The sequence below is a fragment of the Psammomys obesus genome, unplaced genomic scaffold, assembly GCF_907164565.1.
Source record: "Psammomys obesus unplaced genomic scaffold, mPsaObe1.curated_primary_1811, whole genome shotgun sequence".
In the NCBI taxonomy this organism is placed as follows: domain Eukaryota; kingdom Metazoa; phylum Chordata; class Mammalia; order Rodentia; family Muridae; genus Psammomys; species Psammomys obesus.
Genome location: NW_026585504.1, coordinates 59,326,571 through 59,345,599, shown reverse-complemented (window position 1 = coordinate 59,345,599; position 19,029 = coordinate 59,326,571). Strand labels below are relative to the sequence as shown.

General features: G+C 47.8%; 2 protein-coding genes across 4 annotated transcripts in view; one reads left to right on the top strand and one right to left on the bottom strand.

Annotated features, from left to right (window-relative positions):
* Nucleotides 1-8,032, bottom strand: part of CUNH2orf76 (chromosome unknown C2orf76 homolog) — a 61,779-nt gene extending 53,747 nt beyond the window's left edge. For both annotated transcript variants that reach the window (XM_055604677.1, XM_055604680.1), the window contains exon 1: nt 8,004-8,032. The gene's annotated coding sequence lies outside the window, so the exon portion shown is untranslated. The remainder of the gene's footprint in view (nt 1-8,003) is intronic.
* Nucleotides 8,033-8,177: 145 nt separating this feature from the next.
* On the top strand, nt 8,178-14,477 carry Dbi (diazepam binding inhibitor, acyl-CoA binding protein). Of its 2 annotated transcripts, none has more exons than XM_055601752.1 (4): nt 8,178-8,274; nt 9,223-9,340; nt 11,806-11,868; nt 14,235-14,477. In XM_055601752.1, the coding sequence occupies exons 1-4, from the start codon at nt 8,266-8,268 to the stop codon at nt 14,306-14,308; spliced, it is 264 nt and encodes an 87-aa protein (XP_055457727.1). In that variant the 5' UTR covers nt 8,178-8,265; the 3' UTR covers nt 14,309-14,477. The 2 variants fall into 2 exon arrangements, with proteins under 2 accessions (XP_055457727.1, XP_055457736.1); XM_055601761.1 differs by lacking the exon at nt 8,178-8,274 and adding an exon at nt 8,858-8,933.
* Nucleotides 14,478-19,029: the final 4,552 nt, after the last annotated feature.

Below are 19,029 nucleotides of genomic sequence, written 5' to 3'. Positions count from 1 at the left end.
CAAGGCTTCAGACACCTCACTGTGTGGTCATCCTCTCTCTACAGACGAGGAAAGAAAGATGCAGGAGTCAGGGTCATGTGTAATGTTTGACTTCCAGCCAGGGCATGTTACACCAAGGAAGTAGCTGACAGTCTAGCAGGAATAGCTAGCATCCAGGGGGCATCAGGAGAGCATTTAGAAGTAAATTCCAGATGTCACTTGGCAATGCTCGTGCCAGGAGGGTCTTTGTCAGATATGCTGTCTGCTGAGTGCTCAAAAGTGCATGTTTTAACAGTATTTAAAGCTGGATCTGGCCTCAGGCTTAGTGGATACACCAGTAAGCAGCGACCACCTGTGTTCATTTTATTTTATTTTTTAATTTTCCATGGGGGTGGGGGGTGGGGGCACGCTATGGCTCACAACTGGAGGTCAGAAGACAGACAACCTTTGACCTCTCCCTCCACCCTATTTGAGACAGCTTCCTGTTGTTTACCCACTGCACAGTCAAGCTAACTGGTCCATGAGCTTCCAACAATTTTGCTGTTTCCTAGCCCCAGCTCCAGCAGGAGCGTTGTATGGACTGCAGGTGTCGCATTACCACATCCCACTGTGACATGGACTCTGGTCCTTGAACTGAGGCAACTGCTCTACCCACTGCATTCCCAGCCCACATCCTTGGTCCTTAAGACAGGGTCATGTTCTACCCTGTACTCAACTTTCCAACAACCACATTAGCACTGTGTTCTGTACAAAACAAAGCTGTAACTCTGAAACGTGGAGGGAGGAGGGCAGGCAAGCTAGGGACACCTCAGGGTCTGAAACATAAGATGGTGGTGGGCTAGTTTCCTGAGGTTCACTGGGTCTCAGACTCACTGCCTTAGCAACTCTCCAATCTCAGAAGCACCAACAATGAATCAAAAACTGAAAGCCTCAGGGCTGGAGAGACAGCTTAACTACTAAGAGCACTTGTGACTCTTGCAGAGAACACAAGCTTGGTTCCCAGCACCCATACCAGGGGCTCACAACCTCCTGTGACCCTAACTCCAGGGGGTCCAACACTCCCTTCTCGCCTCTACAGGTACCCAACACACAAGTGTATATTCAGTCACATCATATACATCAGAATTACACACAAAGTCTGTGATTTTTATCCAAAAGTGCCAGCACAGGGGGAACCCAGCAAGTTAAAAAGCTCTAGGCAGTGATCTCTCTGCTCCAGCAGAGAGCAGAAGACTGTGACCTGACCTCTACCTGGACCAGAAACATCAAAGGGATACCAGGCTCTAATGGGGCACCTTGTCACCTACCAGAGGAGGCAGGGATCTGGGCCCCAAGGCACCCTACTTCCATCTTCCCCATGGCAATGAGGCCACGTAGGTATCTCCAACTTCCACCCCTAGTACTAGCTACAAGCATTCCTTCCGCTCTACAGAGAGTGGAATCAGGGAGACCTGCTGGAGGGCCAGCACTGTCCCTCCATCCACTGTGGTAAGGCCATCTCAACATCCATGGAAGACAGGTTGCAAACAGTAGCAAGGAATTTCTGTCCCTGCCAGCAAGGTGGCTGCAGAGGTGCGGGGAGAGCCAAATCCCAGAAAAACAGAACTTTTCCCTCCATCTAATAGCAAGTCAGTGGGCCCCTTCTTCAGTCAGAGTGAGGTATCGAAGAAAGGCACCAGGGAAGGGCTAGAGAAACATCTCCGTTGGTGAAGCCTTGCAAGCACAAGGACCTTTAAACAAGGAAGTACACCCCCAGATCCCGTGTTTAAAAATTAACCTGGCCATGGTAGCAAGTACACGCAACCCCACACTGAGGAAGCAGAAACAAGCAGGTCCATGGAGTCCACTGGCCAGCCAGCGTAGCCTACCCACGGAGCACCAGTCCAGTAAGACAGCCTGTCTCAAAAACAACCTCCGACCTTAAGGTGACTCAGCAGGAAAAAGCCCTTGGCCTGTAAGCTTGATGACCTGAGTTCAATTCCCAGAGCCCATGTGAAAAGCCGGACGTGTAGGCTCACAGCAATAATCCCAGCACTCCTACAGAGAGCTAAGAGGCAGAGACAGAAGAACCACCTAGAGTCCTGGAGGCCAGCACTCTAGAGAATGCAGAACAGTTTAAAAAAGGAGAGACACTACCTTAAGAAGGTGGAAGGAGAACACTCACCCCTGAAAGTTGTCCTTTGAACACTTACACTGTCACACACACAGGCAATTTTAAGTAGTAAAAATGGAGCTGGAGAGACGGCTCAGTGATTGAAAGAACTTACTGCTCTTCCAGAGGACCTGGAATTGATTCCCAGAACCTGCACCTGACAGCTCACAGCTACCTGTAACTCTAGTTCCAAGGTGAACTGCTGTTCTCTTCTGGATTTCATGGGCACCTGCACACACAAAGCATACACTCACACGTACACACAGTTAAAAAATAATTTGTAGGGAAGGTAAAAAAAATAATAAAATTAATAAAAGATAGATTGTGCCTGAGGAACACCAGCTGAGGCTGTCCCCTGGCCTTCACATATATGTGCACGTGTATACATACCCACATACAAATACATGTGAACACAAAAGCACTAAGACAGGATATGCAATGGAGGATGACTAGAACATGTGACCCTTCCCTTTCACCCAGTGAGTCAAGCCCCTACAGTCTTCCACCCCCAAGCCCTCTTGGTGTCCAATGCTGCCACCACTGGACACCACCCCCCATGATGCCTGGGTATAGAAGAGGTGAGGATGGGAGAAAGTTCTACCAAGGATGTTCCACACACACTCTTCGCTCACCCCCTCCTTGATTCAGTTTCTCCCAACATATGCAAGAACAGCAAAGGAGAGGACTGTTCAGAACGCCAGCCGGCTAGACTCCCTGCTGCAGTGTGGGAAAGCCAGGCTTGCCTTCCCACCTTTCTCTCCCTTATCTTCCTCAGCCTTCACAAAGCCCAGGCCTCCACCCTTCTCTCCCCACTCCTATCCCAGAAGCGCTTCCCAATCCCTTTAAAAACATACTATTCCCCTCCCAGCTCTGCTGGAGCCTGGCCACAGGAGTCACATTCCAAGAAAATAGAAACCAAGTACAGAGTTAACTGGTTTCGCGGGAACGCCCTTGCCTTCCATGAAAGCTCTCTTGCATCATTAGTGTGTTCTTAACTCTTTTCTTAACGATTAGGTTACTTTTAGAAATTAGAGGTTTCCTTTATAGCAAGAAACTTAATCTTAAACCACTCTTCACAAAAGGAAAAATTTTTACCTGTTCATGTGTCTTGCCCATCTGGCTTAAACTAACAATAAGGGAAACCTGTGGATACAGATGCAAAGAAAAATCAACCTCAAAGTGACCGGAAACTCTCCCTGCTGGCTAGCTTACATAAGCCAGAAGGTGTAATGCTATGGAGGAAAAGACCTCAGCGGTCTTCCTGTATGCTACAATACTGACCTGCCTGGCAAAATATGCCTTTTGCTCCAATAGTGGCATGACTCTTACAGGGGTAGCCAACTGTGTTCTGATTTGCCAGGAGGCCTGCTGCAAAGTAGGAATTTTATACCTGGTAAACCTGGTCAGTCTAACTAAGCTGAGAGCAAGGGAAGTCTGTGGGCAGTCAGGATGATAACCTCATAGATTCATATCCACGAGCACAAGCTGCGATGCTGACAGCTGCTACTGACTGGCTGAGTCAGTCTGGTTCCCCATCCCCGCTAAGCCCTCTGCTTCCAAAGCTGGGAGTGTTACCAAGAGATTGCATAGGCCTCTGACCAGAATTCATCTGGTTTGTTCCAGCCCCTGGTCTCATAATCAGTTCTTTGAATTCAATTGGTTTTCAAGTTGGCAGCTAATTAAAAAAAAAAAAAAAGCTTTTTTATTTTTTTTTTTGGCTATTTTTTTGTTGGTATATGTGTGTGCATGATATATGCCTTTGGATGTGGGAGTGTTGGGTGGGGCGAGACTGACACTGGGCATCTTCCACAATTGTTCTCCACCTTGTTTTGAGACAGTCTCTCAATGAACCCAGAGTTCACCAATTGGCTAGAATGGCCACCTCCTAGCAATCTCCTGGGATTCGTCTGCATCAACTTCCCCAGCGTAGAAAATAAATCTTAACAATTATGTGGGGGCTAGAAATCTTAATTCAGGTCTCTATGGTTGCAGAGCAGACACTTTATCAACTGAACTATTTCCCAGGCTCCTTTTGTTTGCTTTCCGAGACAAGGTTTTAGGGTGGAGCTCAGGATGTCCTCAACCTCTCATGGACACTCTTGCTTTAGTCTACCTGATTCTGGGATCACAAGGAGCAAACTTACAGAGGAAAAGGCACTTTACTCAGCCAGTGTTTGTTGAGTTCCTAAGAAGAGCAAGCATCAAGAGACAAGGCAGTGGCCAGGGCATAGTGACCTCTATTCTCCTTAGCTAAGGTATAAGTGAAAGCAGACAGTAGAAAAAAATCATAACAGACAAGAGGTCCTCATGAGGACATAAACAGAGCTGAGGATCCATGATTTCTCAGGATTATGAAAAGCAATGGCTTTTTCTAGTTTTGTAGAAATATATAATTCAAAATATTCACATGACTTACCCCAAATATGCTGAGCAGTTTGATTTATTAATTATTTATTATGTGCATGAACTGTGCGTATGTATGTGTGCAGGCTCATGCATGCCACAGCATGTAAATGGCAGTCAGAGGACAATTCTATGGACTCAGTTCTCTCTTTCCACCTTTAATGGGTTCTGAGGATTGGACTCAACTTGTCAGGCTTGCACAACAAGTACTCTCCCATGTGAGCCACTGTAAATCGTGTTTTTATCTCCTCAGATGAGGGGATGAGATGAGATGAGAGACATTCCCAAGCCTTCCTAAACTCCCGCTGGCTGTTTCAACTCAGCTATTATGGCCCAAACTCCTTTCCAATATGACTGATTCAAACTGGTTTCTCTTGGCTTCTAACTGAATTGCTCTGCCTAGACTCAAAATAGTTTTGGCAATGTTTTAATATTTTGGCTCCATCTGATTCACTGGCTTGTGTCTTCACCTGTGTCTAGCTTGTTCTCTCTGCAACCTGTCTCTTTAAAACTGTCCTGATAATCGACTCTCAGTTAAAAAAAAAAAAATTCTCTCCCCCTCCACTGCTCTTAAGTAGCCTCTCTTTCCTGTCCTAGTCTCATGAGAGTTGGCTGTATCCTATCTCTGACTCATTCTATCCAATCTTTCTCTGATTCATCACTTTATCTGCCCCTCAATTAGAAGTCACTTTCAAACATGGCTGCTTCCTTCTATAGACTAACCTTCATTGTTTGGGATTAAAGGTGTGTACAAAGGGGATGTCCATATTCCAGCCAAACCATACTGTAATCCAGAGCATGTCTGCATTTCAGCCAGATCACATAAACCTAGGTCTTTGTATGTGATCCCTTGCCAGAGTAGCCATGCTGCTGGAATAAAATTCCTCTATAAGATATCTTGTCAGACCCTCAGTTTATTATTAAAAATAAAATTTCCAAAGGCTGAGATAGCTCAGTCAGTAAAACTTGCCACACAAACAGGAGAATCTTGAGTTCAATTTCCATAAGCCACACAAAACAGCCAGGCATGGTGGCATATGCTTATAATCCCTGTACTGAGGAGCCAGAAACAGAAATATTCCTTGGACTCACTGGCCCAACCAGTCTAGCCTATCTACTTGGTAAGTTCCAGGACAACAGAAGATACTGTCTCAAAAACAAATGGAAGGTACTTGAGGAAAAATACCCCAAGTTCTTCTATGGCCTCCAAATGCCATCCTAACTCCCTGGGGCATTTATGGTGACATTGCCATAGATGAGACACTGATAAAGAGTCCCTGGGAAGCACAGAAAGGCAGCAGGAAGTATGCTGAGAAGCAGCCCTGAAACATGGCCTATGGGAGGCTCCACAACAAAGAGAAGTGCTCTTCCTCCTCCTCTGGCTCAAGATGGCTTAGCTCCTAGGGATCCACAACCCTTCAGCATGTTCTTCACTCACTTCAAATAATTTCTGTATCCTCATCTGGAACCACTACATAAAATTAAGGAAGTGAACTGTATTCCTTCAAGCAACCAACAGCTCAGTCTTGAACTACAAATAGACTGTGGAGCTAACATTCCCACTGATCCTCTTTCTACATCTGAGTCCAGTCAAAGCTCCATTGCGCCAATTAATCTTTCAGAAGAGACATGGAAAATTATAGTAAGGAATACAAGCTAATTCATCTGAGCCTTAAGTGTGTGGGAAGGTGGATGGGGGTCCCTAAATGGCCACTTTGAAAGAAATCTGCATTCTACATAGTTCACGGGCAATTTTCCCAAATTTACCTCCAAAGTTTTTGTTACTCTCAATATCTGAGCAAATTGGTTCACAAACTGACAAATCTACATATGCGCCCTGCAATTAAATTTCTCCTTCCCAAACACTCCACAAAACCTGACTGACACTGTTGCTGTCATCTGAAAGCCTGGACTTAAATCTTCTATTTTGCAGGGCTGGGAATTGAACCCAGAACCTCAAATACACTAGACAGACACTCCCCAGCACTGATTAACAGCCTCAGCCCTCCCTTTGTAAACTATTACAGCTGTGATGAGGTGGAGGGTCAAAAGGGCCACAATCTGTAGTGCAGGCCTCTTGCCACACATAAGGAAGTGAAAAGAGACAATCTCCCTTTTGTAATGACCTCCAGAAAATTTTCTTTCACTCTTCTTTCACCTTTGCATCCAATGCCAGAAAGTTCTTTCAGCCCACTAAAATCTCCCATCCACTTGTGCACAGCCTCTCATAAGACACCTCTGCATTCTGTCATCTCCGTTGGAAAGCCCCTGGTGACTTCCATCTCCATCAGAATGATTGCCTGCATGCCGAGAGTGACCAACCTCTGCCATCACGTAGTCAGCCCACCTCTTTCTTAGTTCTCCAGCCTTGACCCTTTTTGCTCCCCTCGTTGTGTGACCCCAGTGTAACCCTGGGACACATTTACTTTTAATTGAATGCCCTCTGAACTCTTAACCTGCCAGACACTCCTATGCATGTTCTCCCAGGCCTTCTGGGCTTTCTCACTGTTTCTCTGTCCTTTTAAGACTAACTTAAAAGGAAGGGCTTTTCCTCCATCGCCTGTCCTCAATGGGTGTCAGCATTTTCAGTTTGTCTGCCCTGATGTTTTAATCTTAAACTTTAATAAAACTGTCCTCGAGCCTCCTCCTGAGTCAGTTTTAAATTATTTTATTAATGAGACTAAGAATTCAATTAATTCCCACAGTAACCCGTTGCTTACTACTGCTCTCTGCTAGAATGCGCCTTCCCTGACTCGAAGGGCTCGCTCAGACAGCATCTTCTCTCCCACTCCCCTACACCCATACCCACGAGTTACAACTTCCAACTCCTTTTTGAAAAGTCGATAATTTACTACATCAACTGTTAGCCCACAATAAGATGCCTCAAGGTTGCAGAGATTCATGTTTGTCCACTGCTGTCTGCCCAAGGTCTAGAAGTCTGCACTCATGCTGCCAAGTGTTTCAAAAAACATTCGAGAAGAAAAGTTATTCACTTAACAAAGGCTTGTCGGGCACCTCTTCTGGCGCAAGTTTGTTATATCACACTGTCTCTGCCTTTATAAAGCACTAATGGAACACTGGACTGCGTTAGGCGTGCGGGACTGAGAACTCTGGGCAACGTGCACGGGTCAAAGAATGTGCCAGAAGTTCAGAAGAAAAGGGTGGGGCATGGGGCTGGTCCAGCAGGACACCGTGGCCCTGTGCACTTGGCATTTCTCCCTAGATTCCCTTTATGGGGTCGCATCATCCCGTTTCCCAGGCTGAGAAGTTACTAGAGATGCAGCTTCCGGCCTCTTTCCAACCAGCATCAGATTTAAAGGGAAAGAATCATACTGACTTCTACTTTCCTCCCGCACCACCCCATTTCACACAATCTCAGTCCCTTCCCAGCTCTTGCCCAACTGCCCTCACTCACCCCGAGTGCCCCCACCCGCCAACCGCGCTCAAAGAAACCCTTAGCGCGTCCCACCTGCTCCCGGCGTGCCCCGCGGCTCCTCCCCGCGCATGCGCAATAATGCCCTCTTGCGTCTGTGAAGGGCTGGCTCTCTCCGCCTAGAATGGACACGCCCCCGAAGGCAGGTCCGACTTCTGATTGGTTGCTGGCGCTCGCCCGAGCTCGCTGGAACGCTGGGGCTGTGCTTTTAAAGGCGCTAGGCTGTCCGCTCTGGAGTTTGATTGCTGCCTGTTCTGAGCCTCCTCCCGCGCGCTTGGAACCAGGTCACCTCGCCAGTATGTCTCAGGTACTGCGCGTGCCCTGCCGGGCTGCGAAGATGCAGTGGGTTTGGGGGCATCAGACCGCAGAAATCCCGTGGGGCTCTTTCCTCGGATGCCAGTCAGCTGTTCTGGGATCCGAGCCCAGCTCATAGCCTGGGGAGCGGAACTTTTTCCCTTGCAGATTTCTGAAACTGCCGCCCACGCCGGAACTGCTAGAGAGTTGCGGGTGGGCTGGACTCCAGGGTGAAACTGGCACAGCATCCTCAAAAGGAAGATGAGGCAAAAGGGGGATGAAGGACAGGGAAGATTGAATTCCATACTGGGAAGGACCGGAATGGTATTGAGGGACACTCATGGAGGCCCTGGCTGGGAAGGCTGGAGGTCGGGGGAAGGTAACTAGTCTTGTGCCTGGCATGCCTCTGCACAGAAGAGATGCGAGTAGGTGAGGCGGCCCACCCGCCTTCTCCTTCCCTCACGTGGAGATCCCGTCCAGGAGCTAACTCCGTAGGGAGATCTCTTGCTCCTCCCACTTGCCTCTCCCTAATCTGGGCACTGGGACAGAGGTCAAAGCTAAACTCCAGGCCCAGTAGGAAAGGACCAGCGGCCCAACCCTGGTTTCCTCTGCATTCTTTTCCTGACCCCTGACTGACTGTTTTGATCACGCCACGCTTCCCCTCACTGCCCGGTCAGTCTCCACTGGTTATAGGTTGTAGCTTTGCTGAAACTCCAGGAACTGCTGAACATGGGCCAGTGGTGGTCAGGCAGTTCGTTGGGCATGAAGATTTTCAAGGGCGTGTACTTGTACTGTGAGCCAGGTCTATTCCCAGCACTTGACCCAGTGCTGTAACTGCATGAGTGTACAGGTGGGCCTTTACGGAATCTTGGCAAGAAAAGAGAGTTTGGGAGGAGTGGCCCTTCCCACTGTCCGTTCATCCCTGGACCTCTCCCACATTGTACCTGTTCCTTTCCCTTAGGCTGAATTTGACAAAGCTGCTGAGGAGGTGAAGCGCCTCAAGACTCAGCCAAGTGACGAAGAGATGCTGTTCATCTACAGCCACTTCAAACAAGCCACCGTGGGCGATGTAAATACAGGTATGCCCAGTTTCTCATCAGAGCAGGCCAAGTTGGCCCGGCAGCCCAGGAGTCTGAGAAACTCACTTTCCAACTACCTGAGGCACTACGGTTCAGGCAGAGCCCCGGTGTCTAGACTTTAAGCTGAGAGATATTACCTGCAAAGACTATCTTCCTCATTTCTTAGTGACCCGGGGAACAGATTCAATCTGGTTTCAAAAGGACTTTACCTATTATCTTAGCATCTAGTATGAAAGAAGCAAAGGCCCCAGAGAGAAATCTAAGCCCTGTTGCTCAGCAGTAGCTTTGTTGAATCTACTGTTTTCCATTAGAATTGTACCCCTTGTGTAAAGGCACTTGCTGCCATGCCTGACTACCTGAAGGACCCTCTTGGTGAAAGGAGAGAACTGACTCCCAAAAGTTGTCTTCCGACATCCATACCTGCCCAATGGAATGCACATGCGCATGCACCCCAGTGTATAAATTAATTAACTGAATGTTGCAAATACACATTTTATCTCGGGAGAACAGTCTGGCAGGGAGTCTTTTCATCTGGGGATCTGCAGTCTTCCTGTAAGGTTCCTGGGACTTTTTCTCAGACTCTGAGTCCCTAGCTGCACACTGTGCAATTTCTGCTCTTAGCAATGAAATTGTCCCCAGGGAAGGATAGTGGGAGGGCCACCCAAAGTCAGATGCTCTGGGAGTAGTCTGGTCTCAGGAAAAAAAAAAAAACTTCTACAATATGTGAAAATGGGACCAGATTATAAAGACAAATCACAGGCAGGGACACCCAGAACACTGATAACAGCAGTGCAACAAGGAGAGGGGGAGAATGTAATAGTATTTCTTCTCAGAGTTGTTTCTTGGGGGGGTTGTTTTGGGAGGGTTGTTACTGTTGTTTCAATTTCATGTGCATTGGTATGTTGCCTGAGTGCATATCTGTGTGAGAGTATAGGATCCTCTGGAACTAGAGTTAAAGACAGTTGTGAGCTGCCATGTGCTGGAAATTGAACCTGGGCCCGCTGTGAAAGCAGCCAGTGCTAAGCCATCTCTCCAGCCTTTGTTCAGAGTTTTTGGATTGTGAACCACATGAATGGATGTTTGTTTGTTTAATTTAATCAAAGTACAGGTTTGGTTTGGTTTGAGCTTGTGTGTGTGTGTGTGTGTGTGTGTGTGTGTACGCCCCTGCCCTCCCACCCCTCGTTTTGTGTAAGACAGAGTCTCGTGTAGCCCAGTCTGGCCCAAATTCACTCTTTAGCCCAAAAATGACCCTGAATTTCTGATCCTCCTTCTTCCACCTTATAGGTGTGAATCACCATCTGTGGTTTATCTGGTGCTGGGGTTGGGACCCAGGGTTTGGGGCATGCTATGCCACATCCCTAGCCCTTTTATTATTTAATATTTTTCTAATAGTGAGACAGAATCTCACTAAGCCATCCAGTCTGTGGGCCAGGCAGGCCTTGACCCTCCCATCCTCATGCCCAGCTCTGGAGTGGCTGGCATTATGAGTGTGCACTACCACCACTAATTCTCATGTAGCCTGGACCGGCATGATACTTTCTGTATAGCTGGCCTGACCTTGAATTCCTGATCCTCCTGCCCCTACTTCCTGGGTGCTGGGATTACAGGTGTGTGCCGTCATTCTCTGCTTATATATGCTGAGGGTCGCCAGGGCCAGGCTTGGTGCATGCTAGGGAAGCACCTACTGACTTCACCTACTAACCCCAAAAGAGTGGTTCTTTTTAAAGCAAAACTTTGGGTCTCAAGCATTTTACTTTATAGTTCAAAAAAACTAAGAACATTTTTTAATCTTGTTTTCTCTCAATTTCAAATTTGTGTTGCTATAAGCCCAACTGGGTTTCTTACAATAGAACCTACAAGACATTGGAAGTACTAAAAAGTCGTGGTAAGGATGCTGAAGTATAGCTCTCCACAGCTGAGGGCTTCTGGCAGGGGAGCAGGAGGGGAAGGACTCAGTTTTCTTTAAGGGGCTGGTCACTGGGAGTTCTACCAAGCTCCGGTGAGTATCTGGGCAACACAAATTGGACTTCGGTTTTTTGGTTGTTTTGGTTTTGGTTTGGTTTGTTTGTTTGCTTGTTTTTCTATTTCCCTTCTTTTTTTGTGGAGGGGGTCACAAGGTGGGGGAACTTAGGAGGACTGGGAAATGAGTGTGATCAGAGTTCACGATGTGAAATTCCCAAATAATCAGTAACAATATGAAAAAGAATGTGAAGCGGTAATGGCACACACCTTTAATCCCAGCACTTGGGAAGCAGAAGCAGGTGGATCTCTGCGAGTTTGAAGCCAGCCTGGTCTACAAAATGAGTTCTAGGACAGCTTGGGCTGTACAGAGTAACCCTGTCTTGGGGAAAAAAAAAAAAAAAAAAAAAAACCAACGAAAAATTCTTGACTTTCATGAAGAAAAGTTGATAAAGTTCTCCATTAGAACTTGTAGCAAATCTAATACTATCCTTCCCTTGTTGCAGAGCGTCCTGGACTGTTGGACCTCAAAGGCAAAGCCAAATGGGATTCATGGAATAAGTTGAAAGGTAACGTGTTCCAATCAATTTCCCTCCTGTGTGAGGCTGGGCATTGAAGACTCTCCATTCTGGAGCAGGGAGGGCAAAGTTCACGAGGCACATATGGAAGCCAGCCCAGCCAACCCTCACATGGGGAAAACCAGGCCACTTCCTTTCCTGTCCCTCTGAATGTTGCTGGTGCCTGTTCTAAGAGCTCTGTCTCTGGGCAGTTGTTGTCTAGTGGGAAAGGACTAAGGATCAAGTCACTGGGAAACAGGCCGGGGAGGGATATTTTGCAGGGGTCCTTAGATGAGTTCAGAGTAAGAAGAGTTCTCCTGTACACACCTCTATCTCCCCAACAAGTACAGGCAGTGGCCCCTTGTCCGAGTGGCTATTCCCCAGTTCCCTTTCAGCCAGAAGGCACATGAAAAAAAAGGGAATGAGGTAATGCGTGGCCAGTGAATGAAACTATTATTTGCTAAGCACAAGCATCCAAGAAGTGTCTGGGCTCCATTAAATCACGTGTTCCCATGGCAGCAAGCCCCAAAAGTTGGCACCAAAGCTGTTGGCAGCTCTTATACCCTTGCTAGCCAGTTGCTGAATAAGCCTTCTGTCCTCTCACAAGGGAGGAAGGCATGAACTCAGGAAGGGCCCCACCACACTAAAATGCATGGCTAAGGTCCTGTGCAGTTCTGCCCGTCCATTTTCCACACCATTCTCAGGCGCCCGGGCATCCAGTGTTTCACAAACAAGCTCTCTCAGTCCCCAAGGGCTTCTTCTTACCCTGGGGGAATCTAGGAACTGAGTGTGGCTGTCCCTTGGGGTGTATTCATTGTCCCTCTTGCTGTGAAAAGAAGACAAAGAGTTGCCTCATTCCTCTCCAAGAACCAGCAGCTTTTACTCGGTCTTCGGTGCTTCTCTCTGTGGGGAAGAGGGTGGCTGGCCTAGCTTTTTCACAGCCAGCAATACAGCTGTGGGAGATGAGAATCTAAAACAGACAGTCCATAAGCTGAAGCCAAACACGAGCTTATCAGCCCCAGAAAAATCACCACAGGGACACTTTCCTGCCCGTCTAGAAGGCTAAGGTCCACCCTGCCTGTTGCCCTACTCTCATGCAAGAGCTTAGTGCATTGCAAAGCAAAACCCATGCCCTGGAAGGGTATTGAGTCCGGTCCTCAGGTCATCTCTGAGATATCAGAGAGCTGTCCTATACATGTAAGAAACAATCTCCAAATATTAAATTGGGATCAGAGCATATATGTCCAGCCTGTGGCACAACATATATATGAATCATAATATCATGTCACAATGATATTACGGGGCTAGGGAGAGTGCTCAGTCAGCAAGGTGCCTGCTGTGCAAGCACGAGGACCTGAGTTCAGAAACCCAGTACCTATATAAAAAAGCCAGGCACAGCAGCAGGCACCTACCTGTGACCCTAATGCTGGAAGGGGCAGAGACAGGCAGGTTTAGCCTCTGAGGTCACTGGCCAACCCATGAGCTCCTAGTTCAGTGAGAAACCTCATCTCATAAAATCAAGTGGAGGGTCTGATGAGATGGCTCAGTGGGTAAAGTTGCTTGCCACTAAGTCTAACAACTGGAGTTTGATGCCCAGAGCCCACATGATGGGAACCCACAATTTGCCCTCTGACTTCTACCCATGCTGTAGTATGTATGTGCCCCCTCCCCTGTCTTAGTTACCATTTTATTGCTGTGAAGAAACACCATGACCAAGGAAACTCTGCTTGCTTAAATTTTTAGAGGGTTAGTCCATGATCATCATGGCAGAAAGGTAGACATGGTGGAACAGTAGCTGAGAACTTTACACCCTGATCCACAGGCAGGAGAGAGAGGGACTGAGCCTGGCAATGGGCTTTTGAAACCTTAAAGCCCACCTCCAGTCACGTGCCTCCTCCAATAAGGCCACACCACCTAATCCTTCTCAAACAGTTCCACTAACTGGGGACCGCTCATTCAAAGATATGAGCCAGTGGGGCCATCTTCATTCAAATCACCACACACACACACAAACATTCACCCCTTGCAAAATAAATACATAATTAAGTAGATAAGGCAGGGCTGAAAAGAATGGCTTAAGAGTGCTTGCTGCTCTTACAGAGGACTTGATTTGGTTTCTGGAACCCACAACACATAGCTTACAGCTACCTATAACTCTGAGAGACCTGACCCTCATTTCACTTTAGCAGGCACTGAATGCATTTGGTGCACATACATACATTCAGGCATATCTGCATTCTAATTAATATATGTAATATATCCCCTGTACAGATATGCACACACAAGTTTTTAAAAAGCAAAGGGCAGACACCCCTGTCCGCTGCATGCCTTTCTAGCATACTGCCTTCCTGATGTCTACCCCTATCCCTTCCTTCCAGGGACTTCCAAGGAAAGTGCCATGAAAGCCTATGTGGACAAGGTAGAAGAGTTGAAGAAGAAATACGGAATATGAAAGACCAGCTGGGTTGCCAGTGAGTGACCTGTGAGGACTTAATGCCTTGGGTTTTGGTTTTTTTTCTAATGTAGATGATTTGGCTCTATAAATTAGGGCCAGAATTAATCATTGCTCCTTCTCCCTGTGTAGTTTTTACCTGAAATTAATTAAAAGTACATTTGTTATATCTTTAGTTGTCTGGGTTCTTTATATAAAAGAGTTTTAAAAATTTTTATTACAGTTAAGTGTATTTCTTTTCTGTGTGTATGGGTGGGTTTGAGTGCAGCAGAACACATGTAGATCAGAGGAAAACTTGCCAGAGTTCCTTTTCTTCCCTTCCCATGTAGGTCCCAGGGATCAAACTCTGGTTGTCAGGCGTTTTTACCACTGAGCCATCATACCAGCCCATATCAGGTTTTTTAAAATAACTTGCCTTGCTCTGGTCTCCTGTCCCTGCTTCCTTCTAAAGGGCTGGGGATGTAGCTGAGTTTGGTAGAGTACTTGCCTAGCATGCACAAAACCATGGGTTCAAATTCTCCAACACTGAATAAAAAAAATCAGGCATGGTTGTGCACACGTGTAATCCCAGCACTCCGGAGGTAGAGTCAGGCATGTCAGAAGTTCAAGTTCACTTCTTAGTGACAGCAAATTTAAGACCAGCCTGGACTGCATGAGACCCTGTGTCCTAAAAGTAAAAATAAATGAAGATGTGTTCTTGAAGCACTTCTGCCCTTTCAAAGTACCTGAATGGAATGTGAGGGGACGGTCACACTTGTCCCTGTGTGAGCAGCCATGGTGAGGGATTGAGCTAAAGAAGTGTTTCTTCCTGCTTCCACCCACGTCAGATCAGTGAGCTGGCTGGGCCCTGAGCCTACACATGCTGTAAGAGCCCATCTCAGGGCCTGCCCTTGTGTTCTAAGGAAGGCAGGATTGACAGGGTTTGAGTGTTGGATCCAGAGCAATTGAGCAAGAGTGGAAGCACCCTTGGGAAGAGTGCATGCACCTGGTTTGCGGTCTTTCAGGCTCCTTTCGAAGACAGGCCACAGTGTGGGCCACTCACCAGTGAGCCAAGGACTTCCTCAGTGGGAAGAAGGGAGAGCAGGGCTTGGGAAGGCCACAGCAGAGCAAGGCTGGACTTTCACAGAGGGGTTGCTGTTCAGAAGAGGAAAAGGGACATCAGGCAAAGACATGTTAAAGCTGGGTGCCAACTGCAGGCCTGAATGCAGGGTACTGTGGTGCTTTTCATGGGAGACGATATTGAGGCTGAAAGGAACTCAAGAATAAATAATGCAAGGGCAAGTAGCTCTCTAAACTTTTTCCCAGCTCAGGCCCATGCCACAGTTCAGCCTCACGACGAGAACCACAGCAAGGCCTGAGAGCAGCTCACCTGACTCCCTCAGCTGGTAAAGAAATGGAGAAACAGCTTTCAAATGCGGGTTCCAAAGCTGAGCCTGCAGAGAGGCAGGAAGGAGGTGAGCAGCTGCCTTCGTGGTTGGGTGTGGTACCTGTACCGAAGGACAGTGAGAACATGCATAAATGTGTGTAATTCTGTTCTCTATCTGAGGGCTGAGATGACACTGTCTATAGCTCCTGAATTCAACTACCAGAACTCAAAAAGCTGGGTGTGGCAGCACACACCAGAGAGGCAGAAGCAGGCAAATCCCTGGGGCTCTCCAGGAAGCCAGCCTAACCCACCTGGTGAGTTTTAGGCCAGGGAGACCATGTCTTCTAAACCAGGCAGACAAGGGAAGTGGCTCAGCAGTTAACAACAGCTGCTGCTCTTGCCCAGGACCGAGGATAGCTCACAACTACCTGTCACTCCAGTTCCAAGGCATCCAATACACTTTCCTGGCTTCTATGGGCGCCAGGCATATGTGGGTATGCAGACAGACAGACAAACAAAACTCGCATACACATAAAAATAGATATATTTTTTTAAAAGTGGACAGCAATCATACTCAGAGCTGTTCTCTGTCCTAGAAAACACACACACACAAGCACGCACGTGCACACCAACTGAGTGAGAGGGAGATTGCTTTAACATAGCAGGAGGCCAAGATTACAAGTTCCCCCCTTGTAGCCAGAGGATGTGACTTCCTAAGTGACAGGGTCCTTTATGAGGAAGTTTGTTTTTTCTGGTAGCTAATGTAATATCTGGTGGCTACTGCCTGGTTCTGCCCTGCCTAGCTCCTCTCTAACAAGGCTGTCGAGACTGCTTAACATAATCATTTGCTTGCGCTGCTATTGGCTGATCCAAAAGTAAATCGTCAGGGAAACACTGGGGGGGGGGGGGGGGGGGAAAGAAAAAAAGGGGGGGGCGGGCGGCGGGGGGGGGGGGGGGAGAACACCAAAAGAGTCAGGGACTGCTGCGGTGCACGCCTGGAGTCCCATGGAGTCCCAGTTGCCTTGGGAGGCTGAGGTGGGAGGATGACAGATTAATCTGAGACCAGCCTGGGTGGGACCCTGTAGGAGGTCTTATGCTCATGAGGGGCCTGGCCAAAGAGACAGCATAGAGGTCACCAGGCCACTAACCACCTCAGCTCCCAGCCTTATGGGTGGAAGACAGAGAAGACCTCTCTCCCCTTGAAGAGACAACCCAGCCTCATTAGCTCCCTTAAAGCCTCATCTTGAGCCTCTTTATCTCAGTCAGTCTGTATGGATATTCTCCCCTGACACCTTATCATGAGTGTTGTTTACCTGGAGCCTGCTTCCTTAACCTTTATGGAAGATTAACCTATCTTCATGGTTGACATTGCTTGTAAGACATAGGAGTTTGTGATGTAATCACGCCTTAAGCTCTGTTGTTCACTTGGGGCTTCGCCATCACCAGGAAACTTCTTTCCAAATTGTGCTGTGCTTGAATATTCCCTTATAAACTCAGCAAACTCCCCCAGAGGGCAACAGTGAAGCTTCAGGAGGCCGAGAGGCTTCCCACATGGAGCTGGCACCATGAAGGTTCCTTTGTGGGGATCTCCTTTCCCAGTAGCTTTTAACTACCATCACTAGCAACCCCCTGTAGAGTCGTGCAAATCCGGGAGGCCTTAGGCCTGGAGCTAATGGCAATCAGCACAGCATGTGGATGAGGAAGACTGGACAGCCTTATGACTTGCTTGCTTTTGAGGCGCCTGGGCCAGCAGGGCGCCACATCCTCACCTTTCCTGGTGAGGAAGTCTTGCTCTACAGTTACTTGGCTCTAAGACTGCCTTCTGACCACTTGACAGAGCTTCTCTCTGGCGATGGGAAGGAACCAATCTGTGCAAATGAAAAGTCAGTGGCGCTAGACCTTTTGGGACGACCATGGCCATGGCCTCGTGTCAGCGGCCTATGTTTTCTGACAGGGCTGTCATTCCCAGTCTTCATATTACCCCACAGTCCTTCAGTGTGGGGCACATACCTCATTACAACCACCTTAATCTTGGGAAACACTTTCTATCTGTTCTTAAACGGATGCCTGAGGACACTGAATGATGCACAAACTGTGTGTACACTATTTTTCCTTTATATACATATCTATGGTTCCATTAATGAATTATACACATCAAAAGGTTAGCAATAACTAATGAAATAGAAAAGGATAATCATATACTAGTTAGCTCAAAATATGAGTGGCTTACTTGTGGAGTTTTCTCCCCTAGCCTATGCCCCGGTGAGTGGGGCTGGGGCAGAGGCTGTCCTCCTCCATTTCATTACATTTTGAGACAGGGCCTCTCGGTGATTCTGGAATTTTGCCTTTTCCATTAAACTAGCCAGTGAGTTCCCAGAATCTGCCTCACAGCACTGCAGATTTGGGGGGGGGGGGTTCTCATGCTGCCACAGCAAACTGTGCTCACTGACCCTTTTTAAAATGTTTTAAAATTTTTGCTTGTTATGTGTGGCACACATTTGGATCTGGTGTGCACTCAGGCATGTGGAACACTCTGCTACTTGTGGGCGTCAGAAGAACCTCCTGTGCCCACTGCTGCCTTTCACCTTGTTGGGGGACAGCATTTCTTTTGTTCTCTCTCTACTGTGTCTGGCAGACCAGGTGGCCCTAAGGCCTCTGGGGACTGCCTCTGCCTCCATCCCTCTGTGGGAGTGCTGTGATTTCAGATACCCTAGCCAGGCTTTTGAGTTCCTTCCTGGGTCAAACACAGGTCCTCACACTTGTACCTACTCCCCGTCTCCCGCACACTAAGCCTTCTTCCTCATATATTTTCCCTTTATCTGAGACGGTCTCAGTATGTGGCCTAGGCTGGCCTCAAACTCAGGATCTTCCTGTCCCAGCCTCCCAAGTACCCGGATTACAGGTACACAGCACCAATGCCCCATTGGACTTGGTTATCAAAGGTTATGAAACTACAGAGAGCAAAACAAAGATGAGGGCCACTTCAGCACTAAGAGCATGAAAGATTTGCTGTGCTCATTATCCAAATGAGACTAAGGCTTAGGTGATATGAATGTGTTAGAAGGCCCTGTCTGCTCCCTTCTGTCATGTCCCTTCTCATGACCAGCAGCCATCCCTCTGCTCTTCATCTCTGCTGACTGTCAGAGGACAAGAACTACAGCTTTCTGTGCTCCAAGGAGCTGCTCCTTTCCAAGTCCTGGTATCTATTCCCGAGAATGCGCTTACAAAAGCAGTTCCTTCCCCACCTGGAGGGGGCGCAGGTGAGTGCACTATTAAACTTGCTTTTTACAGTGATTCCCAGGCTGAGCCACCTGCCTATCCCCCCCCACCCCCAAACACATACGAGAGCAGTCGT

What these genes read in the sequence shown, in the direction of transcription:
- Dbi (XM_055601752.1), top strand. An exon ending in CGTGGGCGATGTAAATACAG is followed by an intron (nt 9,341 to 11,805) that starts GTATGCCCAGTT and finishes CCCTTGTTGCAG; the next exon opens with AGCGTCCTGGACTGTTGGAC. An exon ending in TTCATGGAATAAGTTGAAAG is followed by an intron (nt 11,869 to 14,234) that starts GTAACGTGTTCC and finishes CCTTCCTTCCAG; the next exon opens with GGACTTCCAAGGAAAGTGCC.